This window comes from Macrobrachium nipponense, chromosome 9 (genome assembly GCF_015104395.2).
Source record: "Macrobrachium nipponense isolate FS-2020 chromosome 9, ASM1510439v2, whole genome shotgun sequence".
Classification (NCBI taxonomy): domain Eukaryota; kingdom Metazoa; phylum Arthropoda; class Malacostraca; order Decapoda; family Palaemonidae; genus Macrobrachium; species Macrobrachium nipponense.
The window spans coordinates 65,735,579-65,751,897 of record NC_061110.1 but is presented as its reverse complement, the minus strand read 5'-3'; the positions used below and the strand labels follow the sequence as shown (position 1 = coordinate 65,751,897).

At 36.4% G+C, this 16,319-nt stretch overlaps 1 protein-coding gene and 2 long non-coding RNA genes across 9 annotated transcripts in view; 1 reads left to right on the top strand and 2 right to left on the bottom strand.

Moving 5' to 3' along the window:
- Positions 1-16,319, top strand: part of LOC135218426 (protein arginine N-methyltransferase 7-like) — a 261,517-nt gene that overhangs the window by 196,074 nt on the left and 49,124 nt on the right. For all 7 annotated transcript variants that reach the window (XM_064254737.1, XM_064254738.1, XM_064254736.1 and 4 more), the window contains exons 10-11: positions 10,677-10,873; positions 11,700-11,842. In XM_064254737.1, the coding sequence (XP_064110807.1) occupies positions 10,677-10,873; positions 11,700-11,842 (340 nt within the window). The remainder of the gene's footprint in view (positions 1-10,676; positions 10,874-11,699; positions 11,843-16,319) is intronic.
- Positions 715-1,348, bottom strand: LOC135218430 (uncharacterized). The gene is made up of 3 exons (XR_010315322.1): positions 1,322-1,348; positions 1,097-1,179; positions 715-968 (listed from the first exon to the last, which is right to left on the bottom strand). It is a non-coding gene; the product is annotated as an uncharacterized LOC135218430 (long non-coding RNA).
- Positions 1,355-2,867, bottom strand: LOC135218429 (uncharacterized). The gene is made up of 6 exons (XR_010315321.1): positions 2,394-2,867; positions 2,184-2,259; positions 1,963-2,055; positions 1,741-1,836; positions 1,564-1,632; positions 1,355-1,462 (listed from the first exon to the last, which is right to left on the bottom strand). It is a non-coding gene; the product is annotated as an uncharacterized LOC135218429 (long non-coding RNA).

Below are 16,319 nucleotides of genomic sequence, written 5' to 3'. Positions count from 1 at the left end.
CTTATTGTGGCCCCATAAGCCTACAATCCATTCAGGGGGTTCTTTGGAATGTACAAAAAATAATTTAGTATCGTCAGTAAGTAACTCGATGCATAGTAAGTTACATACAGTAATATGCACCATACAGTGGTTTAATGTCACATATATAACATGTATAAAACTTAGTTAATGTATGTTAATTAATTCCTTACCTTTAGTTTAAAGTTGTCGTGCTATGTAACCCTGGATGCACAAAGTCTTATGTGGCCCCATAGCCTACATCATTCAGGGGTTCTGGAATGTACAAAAAATAATTTTGTCAGTAAGTACTCTATGCATAGTAAGTTACATACAGTAATATGCACCATACAGTGGTTTAATATCAACTGGTATGCATAGTAAATGATTGGTCTACACCCCTGTTCAGCAGGGAGTGTACAGTATGTACGTAATTCCATGAGGGACCTTGATCACTTATCCCATGTGAGAGATCTTGGTCACTTTTTTTTAGTATGTACGTATAAAACTTACTTAATGTATGTTTACTACTATGTATAATTCTTACCTTTATGTTATGTAGTAACCCTGGACAAAGTTTTATGGGTGGCCCCATAGCCTGCATCATGGAGGGGGTCCTGGTTTTCTGGAATGTACCAAAAAAGTATCAAAGTTAAGTCATGTTATGTATGTTTAGTAAGTTACATACAGTACCATACGTACATTCTTTCAGTGGTTTATAACATGTATGTACATAATCAAACTTGGTTGGAAATTCCTGTAAAAAAAAGTTATGTACGTATGTAATACTACTGTATGTAAAAACCTTACTGTTCATACTTTGTTACACTACATGTTACATGTGATACGTATACTTTCCTGAAGGGTTTTTTCCATCCAAAAATGGTGCTTCTACTTGTAGTTATCCCTTGATGACACTTGTAGTAGTAATTTGTTAGTAACAACCTGGAGTTGTGTGAAAAATGTTGGTTCTGGAAGGAAAAAGTAACAAAATTAGTGTACAAAATATCACTACAGAAAGTTGTGAATGCAATATGTTAATTACTGTAGATATATCAAGAGTACTAAAAGAGTTAATGTATGTTAATTAATTCCTTACTTTTAGTTTAAAGTTGTCGTTCAATGTAACCCTGGATGGACAAAGTCTTATGTGGCCCCATAGCCTACATCATTCAGGGGACTCTGGAATGTACAAAAAATAATTTTGTCAGTAAGTCCTCTATGCAGAGTAAGTTACATACAGTAATATGCACCATACAGTGGTTTAATATCACATATAACATGTAGTATAAAACTTAATTTAGAAATTCCTTACATAACTTACCAACTTTTAGTGAGTCTCAAAGCTGTTTACCTAGGTTGTGGGAGATGGAGGTGGAGGTGTAGAGCATTCATGATAAGGATGCATTCCAAACCTAACTTCAGTGTGCTTTATCACAGATAACAGGCTAGGATGATGGGCAGTCTGGAATGAAGAATTAATATTAAAGGACAGTATGTAACCACTTAGGTGTACAAAATTTATTGTACGTATGCAAACATTAAACACAACTGAGAATTCCTTACCTTCAGCAAAATGAAGACATGTAGGCTATGTAGAGGTCTGGTTTATGTAAGTCACAGGTGCATGCCAGTCTGGAATGATAATGTAATAGTACATATGATTGTAGTATGTATGTTACATACATAACATGGTTATTACATATGTAATAATAAAACATTAATAAAAAAAAATGTCCTTACCAAATTCTAGTGGTTGGCTTGCTTACTGGGATGGCCATATGGTACATGAGAGTGGGTGGCTGGGCTATGGAGTGGGATGGGCAGGTGCTTGGGAGTCTGGAATGATAAAAAATATATAAAATGATAGTTACTACTACTGTAACTACTGCACATGTTATTACTGTTTGACATATGTAGTGTGTAATACGTATGTTCAATATAAAAAATGAAGAATTCTTTTACCTGAAGGAATGGGAGAGGTGATACTACTCGTATCAACTGATTTGGGCTCTGGAGAGGTGATACTCGTATCAACTGATGAGGGAACATCTAGATCTGGAAAGAATGATAGGGTACATAAATATATTATAGGTGGATGTAATTGTAGCATATGTACACTTTTAATAAAATTTCTATTAGCAATTTATAAAACATTTTATACAAATTTGTTAAGGATTCCTTACCTGATGTATAGGGCGAGGCATCAAAACCATGGAAAGGCTCAGGGTCATCTGGGTCACTGTCACTATCAAAGGGGTCCTGAAATGAAAAAAAAAAAAATAATAAGGTTATGCAACATCAAACACATTGTACCACTATGTAAGTTAGTGTACGTATGTATGTAGGGTGTAAACAATTTCCAACATGAAAATGAGAAAAATGAAATTGCTTACTGATTGTACACGTACAGGTGGGCGGGCTGATACAGAGGGTCCAGGTACAGGGGGATCTGGAACTGTCACAGGTAGTACAGGGAGATCTGGAACTGTCACAGGTAGTACAGGGAGATCTGGAACTGTCACAGGTAGTACAGGGGGATCTGGAACTGTCACCACTTCTGCAATAAAATTACAAATGATGAAAATTAATGAAGTTACAATTTACTCTTACATTTAGTTGTTACATTAAAAAATTAACACATTTTAATATGTACACTATGTAAACACATAAATTAGTAAAACAGTTCAGAATTCCTTACCAGGACTAGGAGTGGGAGGTGGTGGTACTGGAGACTTGTGAAAGGAAGTGTCAAGCCTGGACTGCACACTTCTCTTCGTCTGCTTTTCCTTCAGGGTCTCCTTGTAGAAAGTCACCAAATCCATGATTCCTCTCTTGATTTTGTCAAACCTAGAAACGTTAGGGTCTTCTGCCTCAAAAGAAGCCAAGGCTCTCTCCAGATGAGTAAAACCTCTGACAAGCCTTTCACAGTTAATGACCTGGGTTTTGGCTCTGGTGCCGCCTCCTCTTCCTCAATCATTTGTTGTTCAAGTTCAAGTAAGTCCTCTGCAGACAATTCCTCTCCATGGGAAGCCAGCAGCTCTGTTACATCATCAGGTTCAAGATCTAGTTTCAGCCTCTTGCTTAGCCCTACGATCTTCCTCGTCACAGTCTCGACGTCTTCTGCCTGGTCAAAGCCTTCAAAACTGTGCACAAACTGTGGACACAGTTTCTTCCAGGCCCCATTTAAAGTGGTCGTCTTCACCTCGTCCCAAGCACTTGCAATTTTTTTCACTGCATCAGCAATGTTGTAGCCCTTCCAGAATTGCTTCAGTGTCAACTCCTTGTTAGCTTCTATGGCCCTCAAAGCAAAACGTATGGTCCTTCTAAGGTAGTAAGCCTTGAAATTAGCTATTACTCCTGGTCCCATTGGCTGTATCAGCGATGTGGTATTGGTGGGAGGTACACCACCTTCACATTAGGATGCATGTCGCTCAAATTTGAAGGTGACCAGGGCATTGTCCAGGACTAAGAGGGCCTTAAAAGGCAGACCCTTCGAAGTCAAATACCGCTCCACTGCTGGCACGAAATGGTCATTGAACCAATCTTCGAAGACCATTAAGGTAACCCAAGCCTTCTTGTTTGATTTCCAAATCACAGGGAGTTGACTCTTGAAAATGCCCTTGAAAGCCCTGGGATTCTCGGCCAAATACACCAGCAAGGGCTTCAGTTTCAAATCACCACTTGCATTGGCCCCAAACAGCAAAGTCAGTCGCTCCTTTCCAGCTTTATGGCCAGGTGCTGACTTCTCCTCCTTGGAAAGGTACGTTCGATTTGGCATTCTTTTCCAAAATAATCCAGTCTCATCCACATTAAAGACTTGGTCAGCCGTGTAACCACCATCCTTAATTATCTCAGCCAAACCACCTGGAAAACTTTCTGCTGCTTCGCTATCAGCACTAGCAGCTTCACCTTGCAGCTTCACATTATGCAAATTTGCACGAGCCTTAAAACGGTTAAACCAACCTCTACTCGCGGAAAATTCACCACCAGCACTGCCTTCGCCAAACTTTTTCACTACTGCCTCATGCAGCGCTCTAGCCTTCTCCTGGATCACACTTAAGCTCACCGGAACACGTCGCTGGTTCTGGTCCTCCAGCCAGATCATGAGCAATTTCTCCATTTCAACAATGCTCTGGCTACGTTGCTTCTCGTTTATCACCGTTGACTTCATCGGTGCAGCATCCTTAACATGCTTCAGAATACGTTCCTTGTCCTTCACAATGGTTACCACCGTGGTCCTGCTCAAGCCTAAAGAACGGCCTATTTCGGTGTTAGTTTCTCCCTTCTCCGAACGCTTTATCACGTCATATTTGACCTCCATCGTGATGACCTTCCTCTTCTTGGATCTTGAACTATACGGAGGAAGTACTTTGGCGTTTAGGAGCCATTGTAAATTTGCGAAAATGGCAAGGAATTTCAGCAACGTCTTAGCACACAACCGACTGAACAGGCAGACACGCGATTGAAGTGGCGTCCTTTCGTATTGTTACGCTTGGCGTCCTCGACCGTCCGAGGTCGTTGTTCGGTCAATTTACCATACAGTTTAATAGCGTTAATTAATTTATGCACCTCCGCTCAAAAAACTAGTTCTGCATATGAGGTATCGTTAAAAAGCATAACAAAACGTCGTAACCTTGGAATTTGTGTTGTAATCTAACCAGAAACTTAGTTTTTTTAATTATGTACTGGAAACAAGCAATGATTTTTCATTATATTTGCGCTTTTGGACTGTTTTAAACTGCGCATCCCAAGCTAGTGTATTCATTCGCCCGCAAACTAGTTCCGCATATGCGGCGTCACTAAAAAAATTAAAAAAATATGAAAAAAAAAAAGTGTCAAAAATCATCATAACCTCAAAATTTTTGTTGTAATGTAACCAAAAACATATTTTTATTATATACTGTGCTAAACTATAAAGGATTTTTATCATAGCATGCGTTTTTTAAAAGCGTCGTTAACTCGGAGCGTCGGAAGCGTCAGCGTCGTAACCTCGGAACAAGCGTCGTAACCCAGGACGGAATTTCCATTGAATATTTAAGAAAAAGCGTCGTAACCTCGGAACGTCGTAAGCCGGAACCGTCGTAACCCGGGGACCGCCTGTATAAATTTATTACATTCTTTACAAGGAATATTTTATACAATATTGTTTGAATTTGATGGACTATTCTTAATTAGTTTATTTTTCAAAATATATTTAAATACTAAGTTAATATCAATAGTTTTTAAAATGGGTACAGAGGCTTAATGAATAAAGGCATTGCAGATCATTGGCTTAAAACAGGCCATGTTATTAACTGGGATAATTATTCAATAATCTGCAGGGCCAAAGATCACTACAAAAAGAATCTGTTGGAATCCATTTTTGTTAAGTCACGTCAACAAGGAATTTAAATCTCCATCCTGGATTGTCCCTTGATCCTCTTTTCTTGTCTCTTTTGCTTAAAGAACACACCACACAGATGAACAAACTGTAACCCCGGCCCCCTTTCTGTTTTTGTATATAAGAGTCTGTCAACTTCTATTACAGTGGACCCCCCGTATTCGCGTTCTCTGAATTCGCGGACTCACACATTCGCGGATTTCTCTCGGGAATGTTTCCCCACATTATTCGCGGAAAATTCGCGCATTCGAGGTATTTTTCTATGAGAAATATCCACAAATTCCTGGTTTTTTTATCAATTTCATCATAAAATGCACTTTTTGTGATAAAACTATTAGAAAAACCAAGTATGAACATTTTCATTGGGTTTTTCTTGGGGGTTCCAAACATTTGCGGGTTCTAACTATTCATGGGGGTGGGGTTCTGGTACGCATCCCCCGCGAATATGGGGGGGAACCACTGTATACGTATTGAGTGTGAATTTGAAAATGTAGTATAAACTATGAAAGTACTTGTTCCAGGTCCCCAGTTTTTCACTCACCTTTTTAATGTGGATTTAAAGATTTGTACATACATATACGTATATACATACAGGCAGTCCCCAGTTTACGACGGGGATTCCATTCTGACACCACGTTGTAAGCTGAAAATCATAGTGACCCAAAATAATGTCAAAATTCTTAAGAAAACGTAACTATTATTCCTTTGGCTGTCTTGAGTTCTTCATCAAAAACCTCCAAATTTTGACCATTACGTCATTTTGGAGCCATGTTTCTTCCATCAGATTGGTGTTCTAAACTGGGAAATAATTTTTGATGAATATATTTGAAGAGCGTTGTAAACTCTGAATGTTGTAAGCCGAGTCCGTCATAAACTGGAGACTGCATGTGAGGAGCACCCTTAATCCTGCTTTCTGCAGATGTATCGTGAAATTAGATGTATCAGTTTGTTTCCTATTCTTTCATATTTATTAATCACCTTTTCCTACAACTTATCTCTCTGAAGGCTTATTTTCCCTTGGATCCCTCTGGGTTTATAGCCTGTCCATAAGGATTTTCTCTTGGAGATTTAATAAAAGGAAGAGAGAAATTCAGGACAGTCTTAGATTTGATTGATTTTATTTTTCAAAGGTCACCTACATAGAAATGGATTCTCCTTCTAGATCCTGGAGCCTGCTAACAAAAGGTTCAAGTCTAAGAAGTTGAGTTGGTATCTTAGATCCCTTTTAGAGTTAGACCTTACTCAAAGAGGTAAGATCTTCCTGCTTCTGTAGTATTGATTGTCTTGAACTTCAGGGCAGACCTGCCTTTCCCAAAATGAAATGGTGCATGCTCCCTCCTACAATAGGAATACAAAAACCACATTTTTCCATTTTAAAAAACTAAAACTATTACACATCAACAATCCTGAAAAGCCAAAATTCTCTACAGGTGGCCCCAGTCTTCTTCCCTTCACCTTCAAAACATTTGTCTTGTGATGGTAGACTTTCAACTGAAAGAAATAAAGCCATTCATTTTAGCCATCCCAGTGACTGAAAATACTGTAAAAAATATGGGCAACACCTATCCTTCCCCACAATATGTGATTCCTTAGCAGTTTGGTGTTCCTATAGGAAAAATCTCTAGACGGAACCACCACTTCTGAGTCCCATGCAAAGTTTCACCTACTCTCCATCCTAACCTCTGCCACTATTCTGTAACTGACTACAAGGGAACTCCTCGTCCTCTAGGACTACCTTGGCCAACATTATAAAGACAATTACATGGACCGTATAGGGAGAGCACACTTGGAATTTAATGGATTAACACTCACTGCCTAAGAGAACCATTATTGTTCTCCAGCAGATAGCATTTCAATTAAAACAAACATCAAATACTGATAAAGGTATGGGTATTAATAAATTAAAAATCACATTAAACAGAAGGAAACATTCACAAGAGTAAAACTTACACCCAGCCAGAAAGGATAACCTGATTTGGGAACAGATTTAGAAGAAACAAAGCAACTTTTGGATGAAAAAGTGAAGCAACTCATGTAGAATGAAGTGCAGCAACTCTTGTAGAATGGAAAGCAAAGCAACTCTTGTAGAATGCAAAACTACCAAATTATCTTTAAGAGTGCAACTAGGGATTTCAACACTTAGAGAACTTTTACTGCATTTGAAAACCTCTTCACCAGAGCATTTATGCATAGGAGTATAACAGTAAAAGAAAGGCTGTGAACTGTGACTAGGTCAGCAGACAGAGAGAATGAGCCAGTTCTATGTTCCAGACCTCAGTGATGCATCTGCTGTTCTTTGACACTGATAGTTGTACTGTTTCTTCTGTTAGGAGAAAAAACTGTCTGGAATTTATGCACGCACACATGTAACCTATGTAGAGGTGATGGTTTTACTATTTTGATTTGAAAATTGTGTGAAATCGAGACATCAGTGTGCTCCCAGTGACTTATAATTAGCATGTGAAAATAATGCATTAGGTATCAAAGCCAGTCCAAAAGTTACGTACATTTGGTGTACGTATTTATCTTGCGAAAAATAACGTGTGACATTTCTATGTATTTTTCCATGTTTTTGTGTTAGTAGTGGTAACGTTTATGATATAATGAAATTATCAGTGTGAGTTTTTTTTTTTTTTTTTAATCAACAAGTTGGGATGTGTGTAACTTATGATATAAAAGTACTACTCTCTTGGTACTTAAGGATTACACATTTTATGGGATTTGTATAAATGAAAGTACTATCTGACTATTTTACACTTACAAATTTATGCTGTTAAGTAAAAACATACCAAATGGTATGTTTACATGGAACTGATAAGGATGTGCTAGGATATCTTAGCAAAATGTTATTTGTTGTAAATTCATGTATTGATGCATCAAGACATGCTGTAGGTCACATATATATTGTTTGAAGGTCACAGAGGTGAGTGTAGGAATTATAGGGGTATTAACCCCTTCTTTACCGGGTGGGTGAGCAGAATGTAAACATTGCGTTCGCTGCCGAACTGAATCTCTCGGTAGTGACTCCAGTTTGGAGGGGTGCCGATCGTAAAAATATTTGCCAAAAATACACTAATCAAGACAGGCTAATGAAATTATCAGGTATTATTAGCACTATAATAACGCATATTCTCTGTTAGTTTTATCATCCTACAGGGAAAATAAATGATTTTATGAAAAAAAATGTGAAACTCAGTGTCCCTTGTACAAGGGACACTGGTGGTCGGTGAGAAAAACTACGGTCTTGAATAGAAATTCGGTCTTACAGAATGTTGGTATATCGCACCTGGAACATGCACATAAAGTATTATCAAAATAGAACAGTAAATAAGCATGTAATAACAACAAAAAAAAAAAAAAAAGCAAAAACTAAAGCGAAAGCCCCGCCAATAAATATGGAAATCGCAAATTTTATAGTATATCTTTCAAAAATTGGTCCATGTCATTTTCTACGTTTTCTAAGATTAGTTTCATCACAGAAAACAACTTTAGGGGCATCAGGGGTATCTAAACTAATTTTTCAAGTTTCTTGTCCTCAGAAAAAATCGCTTTTTCGCTTTTTCTCTGGTTTGGTTTTTTATATATAAATTATATAAAGTTACTATAAGGCTTTATTTCTACCTTCATTTATCTGGTGTTCATATTCTTTTTGTGAAATGTAATAAGTGAATAAATAAATAAATACAGTAAATGATGATACAACTGGTTTTTTACTTGGGTAGAAGTTATTACATGTTTACGCTTGTCTGGTTTTGTGATTTTTTGTTGAGACGCAGTTCATCTGTCACCTACACACTACTATAAGCAGTAATAATATTTTTTTGGGTTCATCATACGTCTGGCATCGTGTCATACTGTTTATTTTGCTCCAAACTCTTCAAACCGAAATTACAGAATGATTGGAAGTCCCTATCTGAAAAGAGGAGTTTTGTTGGTACTATGCGTACCACCTTTATGCACCCGGTGCGGTGTAGTAGACTTGAATGGTGGTACCCACCTACCTCCAAACAAACTTTCGGTAATGAAGAGGTTAATAGTTCTAATTATAGTGGGAAAGCGCATTTTACAATTTTTATCAAGAAAGAATGACAGATGATTGTAGGATTGAAAGGCTGAGAGCATTGTTGATGAAGTTTAGGCAAGGAAGAGGGTGTGTGGATTAGTGTTTGTTATGAAATAGTTGTGTGAGGATTTTGAGAGTTAAGGGGAAATTCAGATTTTGATATTCAGAGACATAGAAAATCTTGTGGTAGATACAGTATCAGGGTTGTTGAGGATACATGGTACTCAGGGAAATTGAGTGGCTGGATTGTTTATAACAGAGCATATCTAGTTAGAAAATATAGATATGGAATAACTTTTGTGAGTAAGTGGATGGAAACAAGGATATACTCTATTTAACTATTTAATATTTCAGGTTAACAGCTATTATTTGCACACAAAACTTTTTTTTATTTGGGCTATTACTCTGCTCTGATAAGTATTATACACAGTGTATAATACATATCAGACATACTAGCAATGGGGAAGATGCTTCAAAGAATAGCTGGAGGCCTAGAAGTTGGAGGTGACTTGTAGCAAGGGTGGAGTTAGCCAGTATGGAAAACTTGGAAGGGGAGCAATTATTGGTAATGTTTATAGTAGAGGAATAGCAGCCATTTATTCTTATTGATGCCTGGGAGTAAATGAAGAACATACTAGAATGAGATAACCTTTAATATGTGAGTCATAAAATAAAAATGAAGTAAGGGTGTAGGTGGGTTTATGCAAAACATGTGGAAGAGGAGCATCTATGAAAGCCAAAGCTGGAATGTAAGAAGATATTGTTGTGTGTAGTCAACTGTTACCTTTGGAAAGCTAAGTGTGCATGTTCACTCTGTTGAAAGATAAAAGGTTGAAGCTATTAATGTTTGTATAGTAGTACTATATTGGAAGACTGTAGAATGTCAGCGGAAATTATTTATGAATTGTATTAAGTTTAGGTTGAAAATGGAGAAAATGAAGTCTGATAGGTTAGTAAAATTTGTGAATACTTTTGAAGTGTTCAGAAAGATTAGGAGAGGAAAACCAACAGAATAGGAGAGGAAACCAACAAGGTATGGACCAGAATAGATATTGGAGTAGAAGGACCTTCATACCCAGAAACTTAAGAGTAGAAACAAATAAAGGTGAATGGCCCAGCATTTTGAATACAGTTTTATTGTTAACAATAAGGATGCCTGTCTCTCAGTAGAAGATATTTGCAATACCAAGTGGTAACATAGCATAATATGCATGTATGTTGTATTTTTTTCAGTAAAGAGATCTATATGGATCGTCCTGTTTGTGAATGCGGTATTCATATTGTGTCGTCTAGAACGCGAATAGGGCAGCTGAATGATCCAAGAAGGTTAAAAACATACATTCGTGTTCTAGAGAAACTTATTACCCCAGACAGTATTTGTCTTACTCTTGGAGATTGTTGTCTTATGGCAATAGTTGCTGCTAAGTTAGGTAGGTATACGTAGTGATTAACCAGTTTGTTACTTTTTCATAAGTACTTTGTGGAAACAAAGCTTCTTTGATGCTCTTACATTTATATTTCTAAAGATAGTTACTAGTCTATCTGTATTAGATTTGCAGGAAGTTTTTGCAGGTAAACAATCTTGCCCTATATTTTTGATTGAGAGAAATTGATGTTTTCGGAACATAAGCTGTTTTCTCTTTTAGGGGGTGGTTCCTAAAAGCAAGACTGATCACTTCCACAGTCAAACTGTAACTGCCAAGTCATGAATGAACTAAATGTGCATGAAAATTCCACAAAATTATCCATTCCATACTCCTCCTCAGAGGGTTTATCAGTATTGAATTCTTATACATACACTGTGAGATTCACTTCTGTTTTGCATGCACTATCACACTTCTTGGATATGAAGGTCTTTCCTTTGAATGTATCTTTCACATCTTCTGTCTAGCACTTTCAGCCTTAGTGTAACACTTCCAAATTACACACTTTCACAACCCTACCATCCAGTTCATGTATTTACTGTAGAGTAATTTGTGCTCATGTGGGCAGATTGTTCAAGATAGTGCATTTAACCAAAGGGAAAACATAGAGGTTCATTTAACTAGTAAAGGGAAAATATCCTGTAAATTTTGAGAGAAGTTGAAAAAAATCCATGTTACTGTACCAGTTTTTTTCTGTCATTTTGGGGTACTATACACTGTACATATGCTTGTTCACATATTTTATGCACTCATTTTAAGTACAATACAGTTTTATGAATATAATATTTTCATCACTAATGAAGTAACCTTATAAATTTTTTTATTGATTTAGGAGCCCAGCATGTTTATATGACAGAGGGTCCAGGTACTAGAAAAGTCATAGAGGATTTCATTAGCATCAATAAGCTCCAGCACAAAATTACGATACTTCCAGGAGACATCAGTGAAGTGACAACTGACCAGCTAATAGCACCTGTAAGTATGCAATAGTGATGTTATTGTTATATGTTGGCCTAGAAACTGATTTTGTTAAGATTTTACCAACCAGTATTTGCAGTATTCTTTATGGACAAAAAGTGCATGATCAATTACAGATACTGCAGCAGAAAAAATTAGTCATCCAAATGATTCTAGAATCAAAAGTATACACTATCCCTCTTTTCAGTGGAAAACCCCTTTACAGACCACATCAGTGCTCATAAGCTTGAATTATCTCATAGTGTGTACTTGAAGTTATCTCCTAGTACGTATCTATCTTTATTCTTTAAACAAACATGCTTTCCTGTCCTTTTCACACAGTTCTGTCAAATATAAAATAGTATTAAATAACATAAATAACATGAATTTAATCAAGGTCCATAATCATTGTATGTAATGTTAGTTAATAGTCATTAGCTTTATTTTTCATGTTTCTCAGGTACAAAATTTCTGATGAGGTAAAATATTTTCTTATTCTCTATCATAACAAAATTAGTTTACTTCCCTTATGACATAATTCTTTGCTCTTTTGTTAAATTTTGGAGAGTATCATGAACATTTTGGTCCACTGTTATTTTTAGTGTATACAAGTGACATAGTTGTTGGCCTGGGAAACCAGATTGTTCAGCTTTGATTGGGACAAGGACTGGATCAGGGAATAGTGTAGTCGGTTTGGGTATGAGACTGAACGCCAGTAAAATGAAAACACTGTTGATTAGCAGATCTTGTACAGATTTTCCACCCCATCCTCCCGTTCAGACAGATGGAACTTTGCTGGATAGATCTGAAGCTTTTAACTATTCTAGCTGTAACCTTTGACTCAAATCTAACTTTTGAGAAACACCTAATGAAGATTTCAGCAAATAATGCACGAAGTTAGGCATTTTTCGTAAGGCATTATATATTTATAACTGATAAAATCAGTGTAACAGGTTTAGGTCATTTGTACTCCCATTACTAGAATACTGTTCTCCAGTGTGGATGTCTGTTTCTGCCAGAGATTTATCTCTTAGATAGAGTGGTGCAGTATTGAGGGGGTGCCAAATTGAAGTTGGGAAGACATCTATTTTGGGGGAAATGGGGTGATAAAACCAGTAACTTAGAATCTTTAAGTTTTTATGAGTTTTCAGTACATATTTTATATTTAATGAAGATTGACTTCCTTTAATGTTCATTAATGCAATCATTGTGTTAATTCTTAGTGTTATGATAATGCTGCTGTCATGTCTGGACACATCAGGAGTACAACAAAGACTTGCTACATATGTGTGAACTGTAACAACCACTCACTAAATTTGGCTGGGGTTCATTCCGCTAGTCATGAGGTGGTCATGGTCACATTTTTGGAACTGTGCAGGCAGTGTGTTTTCTTTTGAAGGTTAACCTGATGATGAGAGAGATTAAAGAAGAATTTGCATATATCTGTGAAAGTTGAATCTGAAACACGCTGGAGTGCTAGAGCTGATGTAGATTGACCCATACATGAAAATGTGGGGGATTTGGTCCAACTTTTATAGAGACCATTGAAAGTGATTTGAATGAGACAACAGATACCAGAGGTGAAACAACACAGCTATTGAGCAGAATTTTGACATTTGATTTCTTTGTTTCACTAAGTTTCTGGAACACTTTACTTGCCAAGAATGACAGAATCCAGAAGTGGCTGCAGAATCTAAAAATGAATTTCCATGAGGCAGCACAAGATATTCAGGCATTGCAAGTTTATTTCCTTGCTAATCAGGAGGATAACTGCCAGATATCTATCAAAAAAGCAAAGGAGCTCTGTCATGCTTGGGATGTGAGAATTGCCAGATGATGTAGAGTGAAGAAAAAATGCCTGGTGAAACTGGAGATGATGTAGGCCTCTGAGCAGAAAATGAGATGCAACTTCTGCTAAAAGGTACTACGTATTAGTAGAATGCATAATGAATTTGGCGAAAGGTTTGTGAGATTGCATGACTTGGATTCAAAGTTTGACTTTTTTTATATTAAGGAGTTGCTATCTATAACCAATGAAGCATACAAAAAAGAAAGGTGCATTAATGTGGCATGTTTCTATGACACTGACTTAGATGGCTTGGAACTGTTCAGCAAAATTGTAGATTGCAGAATGCTGCTTGAAACACGTGATGATGTTCTGATCACTAACCCACAGGAATTACTTTGTTTCATCGTACGATATGGGGATGAAAGTGTTTTCCCAAACCTTTGAATTGCCCTTCAGATACTGCTGACCACTGTAGTATTAATTGCTAGTTGTGAGCGATCATTTAGTAAGTTGAAACTTATTTTGTTGCACATGCAAACATCTATGGGTCAAGAGAGATTGTCAGCTTTAACTCTTCTAAGTGTAGAGCAAGAGATTGAAAACAAAATAAACTTTCATGACATGATAGACAAATTTGCGGCTGTAAAAGCTAGAAAGATAAAACTGTAAACACTTTGTAACATGCATCAATACTTAATGTCCTACAATTCATTGTCAATCCTTTTCTTTGTCTACGTTTTCTGTTATTAGTATCTGTCTAATTACCAATACATTCTAATACCTGTATACCGTTTTATTTCCTTGCATATGGTTGATCATCCTAACCATCTGTCGCTTTAATCATTTTGTTTTCATGATTTTGATGCATGTTCAACATTCTGTAAAGAAAAGTTAGTGAACTCATTCATCTTTGTTCTTATCAGTTTTCTTTTCAGGCATTGTAACTATCCAGTCTTTACCACAAAAATTTTATTTTCCTAGTAGTAACCTCTATGCTGGCAACAAATTGTGCATTTTCATGATTTTCTTAGTCCCTGTATTCCCTAATGTTTAACTCCTTTTTTAGTCAAAATGGTGTAATTTGCCCTTTGTCTTTGGTTATTAAGAGTTACAGGTTACTGTGATGCTTTACTGTAATCTACATTTTAGTTATCAATATTTTGGAATTTATTTATGAGGGCTAATGATTATTTAATTACAGTATATCTATTATATGTAAAATAAACTATTTCAGTTTGCAAATTCGGTTTGTGTTCTATCATTCTAGAATATGATTATGCAAATTATAGTATTTTGTTTTCAACGCAGTATATCTAAGATAATGAAGGCAAACATTTCCTGCCAAGATTAGCACGCTCAAATGAAAATAGTCTTCCCCCTGGCCTCCACCTCTTAGGGCTCCATAAAAGACTTTGCCCCTGGGTACCAACAACCCTCATGATGCCTCTGTGACTTGGACCACTGACAGTTGGTCTCGTGTTTGTCACTTTTTCATAAATTGTATTTCAAGAGATCTTTCACATTCATAATTGATCCCTGGTCCCCTTTTCCTGCTAAGAGCAACCAGATTTGCTAAACAGCAGTCGAAGTTCTCAGTTCCAAAGGACCTTGGTTCCTCTCACCTTTGGACTGTGGCAGCCTCTCAGAGGAAGTCAAGCAACTGGAATGTTGGAAGTTCAAGCAAAGATCCAGAGCATCATTACCCTAATACTCTTCTCCTTCCATTTTGATACATTTTTATCTTTTTGTTTATTTATTAATTTATTGTGCATTTTTAATAAGTGGTATCTCCTCTCTCTGTATTTCCCTTTACCTCATCTTATTCCTTCCTAATGAACACGATATTCTTCAGAAGCTAAAATTTCAAGTCAATGGCTCTGTGGGCTTGTTCCATATGAATAGGTTTCACTCTCTGAACCATTAATAATAATAATCTGTGTTATGTAATTGTAATGCTTAGATCACAAGATTAGGTTATGAATTTCTTAGAGAATTAATTTGAATACTATGGTCCTTTCAAATTCTATCTAGCATAGTGCAGCACAATCTTGGCAGTCACATCAACATTTCCCAAGTACAGTGGTACCTCAGGATACGAAATTAATCTTTTCCGAAGCGGCCTTCGTAACCTGATTTTTTCATATCTTGAACCACATTTTGCATGTAAATTGCCTAATTCGTTCCAAGCCCTACAAAACCTCCCTAGTAAATTTTGTAATAAAGCTAAATTGACCAACAAACTATGAATTACAACAATTTGGACCATTCAGTACCTAACTTAAACTACATATACTACTAATATGTACTACATACATGTAAATAGTGTATTAGTGTACATAGTATACAAGAAATACTGTACGTACATATGTAGAAAAATGTAGAACCTTACCTTTTGAGTGAGGCGATCTCCGAAAGTGGCGACAGAGGAGGAGGACAAATGACAGAAAAATTGAACACTTAACTTTACGAAACATTAAAAAAATGTCAGGAAACATTAACACTAAACTTTACAAAAAACTTAAAATTATAAATTTCTTATTTTTTTGTCTTTTTTTATTTTTACAATTTTTTTTTTTTTTTTACTTTTTTATACTTTACATATTTTTTTTTTTTTTTTTTACAAAATTCCAATTTCTTCACCACTTTCAACTTTCTGTTTTTTCGTAGTATCACCTGGATCTTCCTGTTTGCTTACTCCTACTAAAG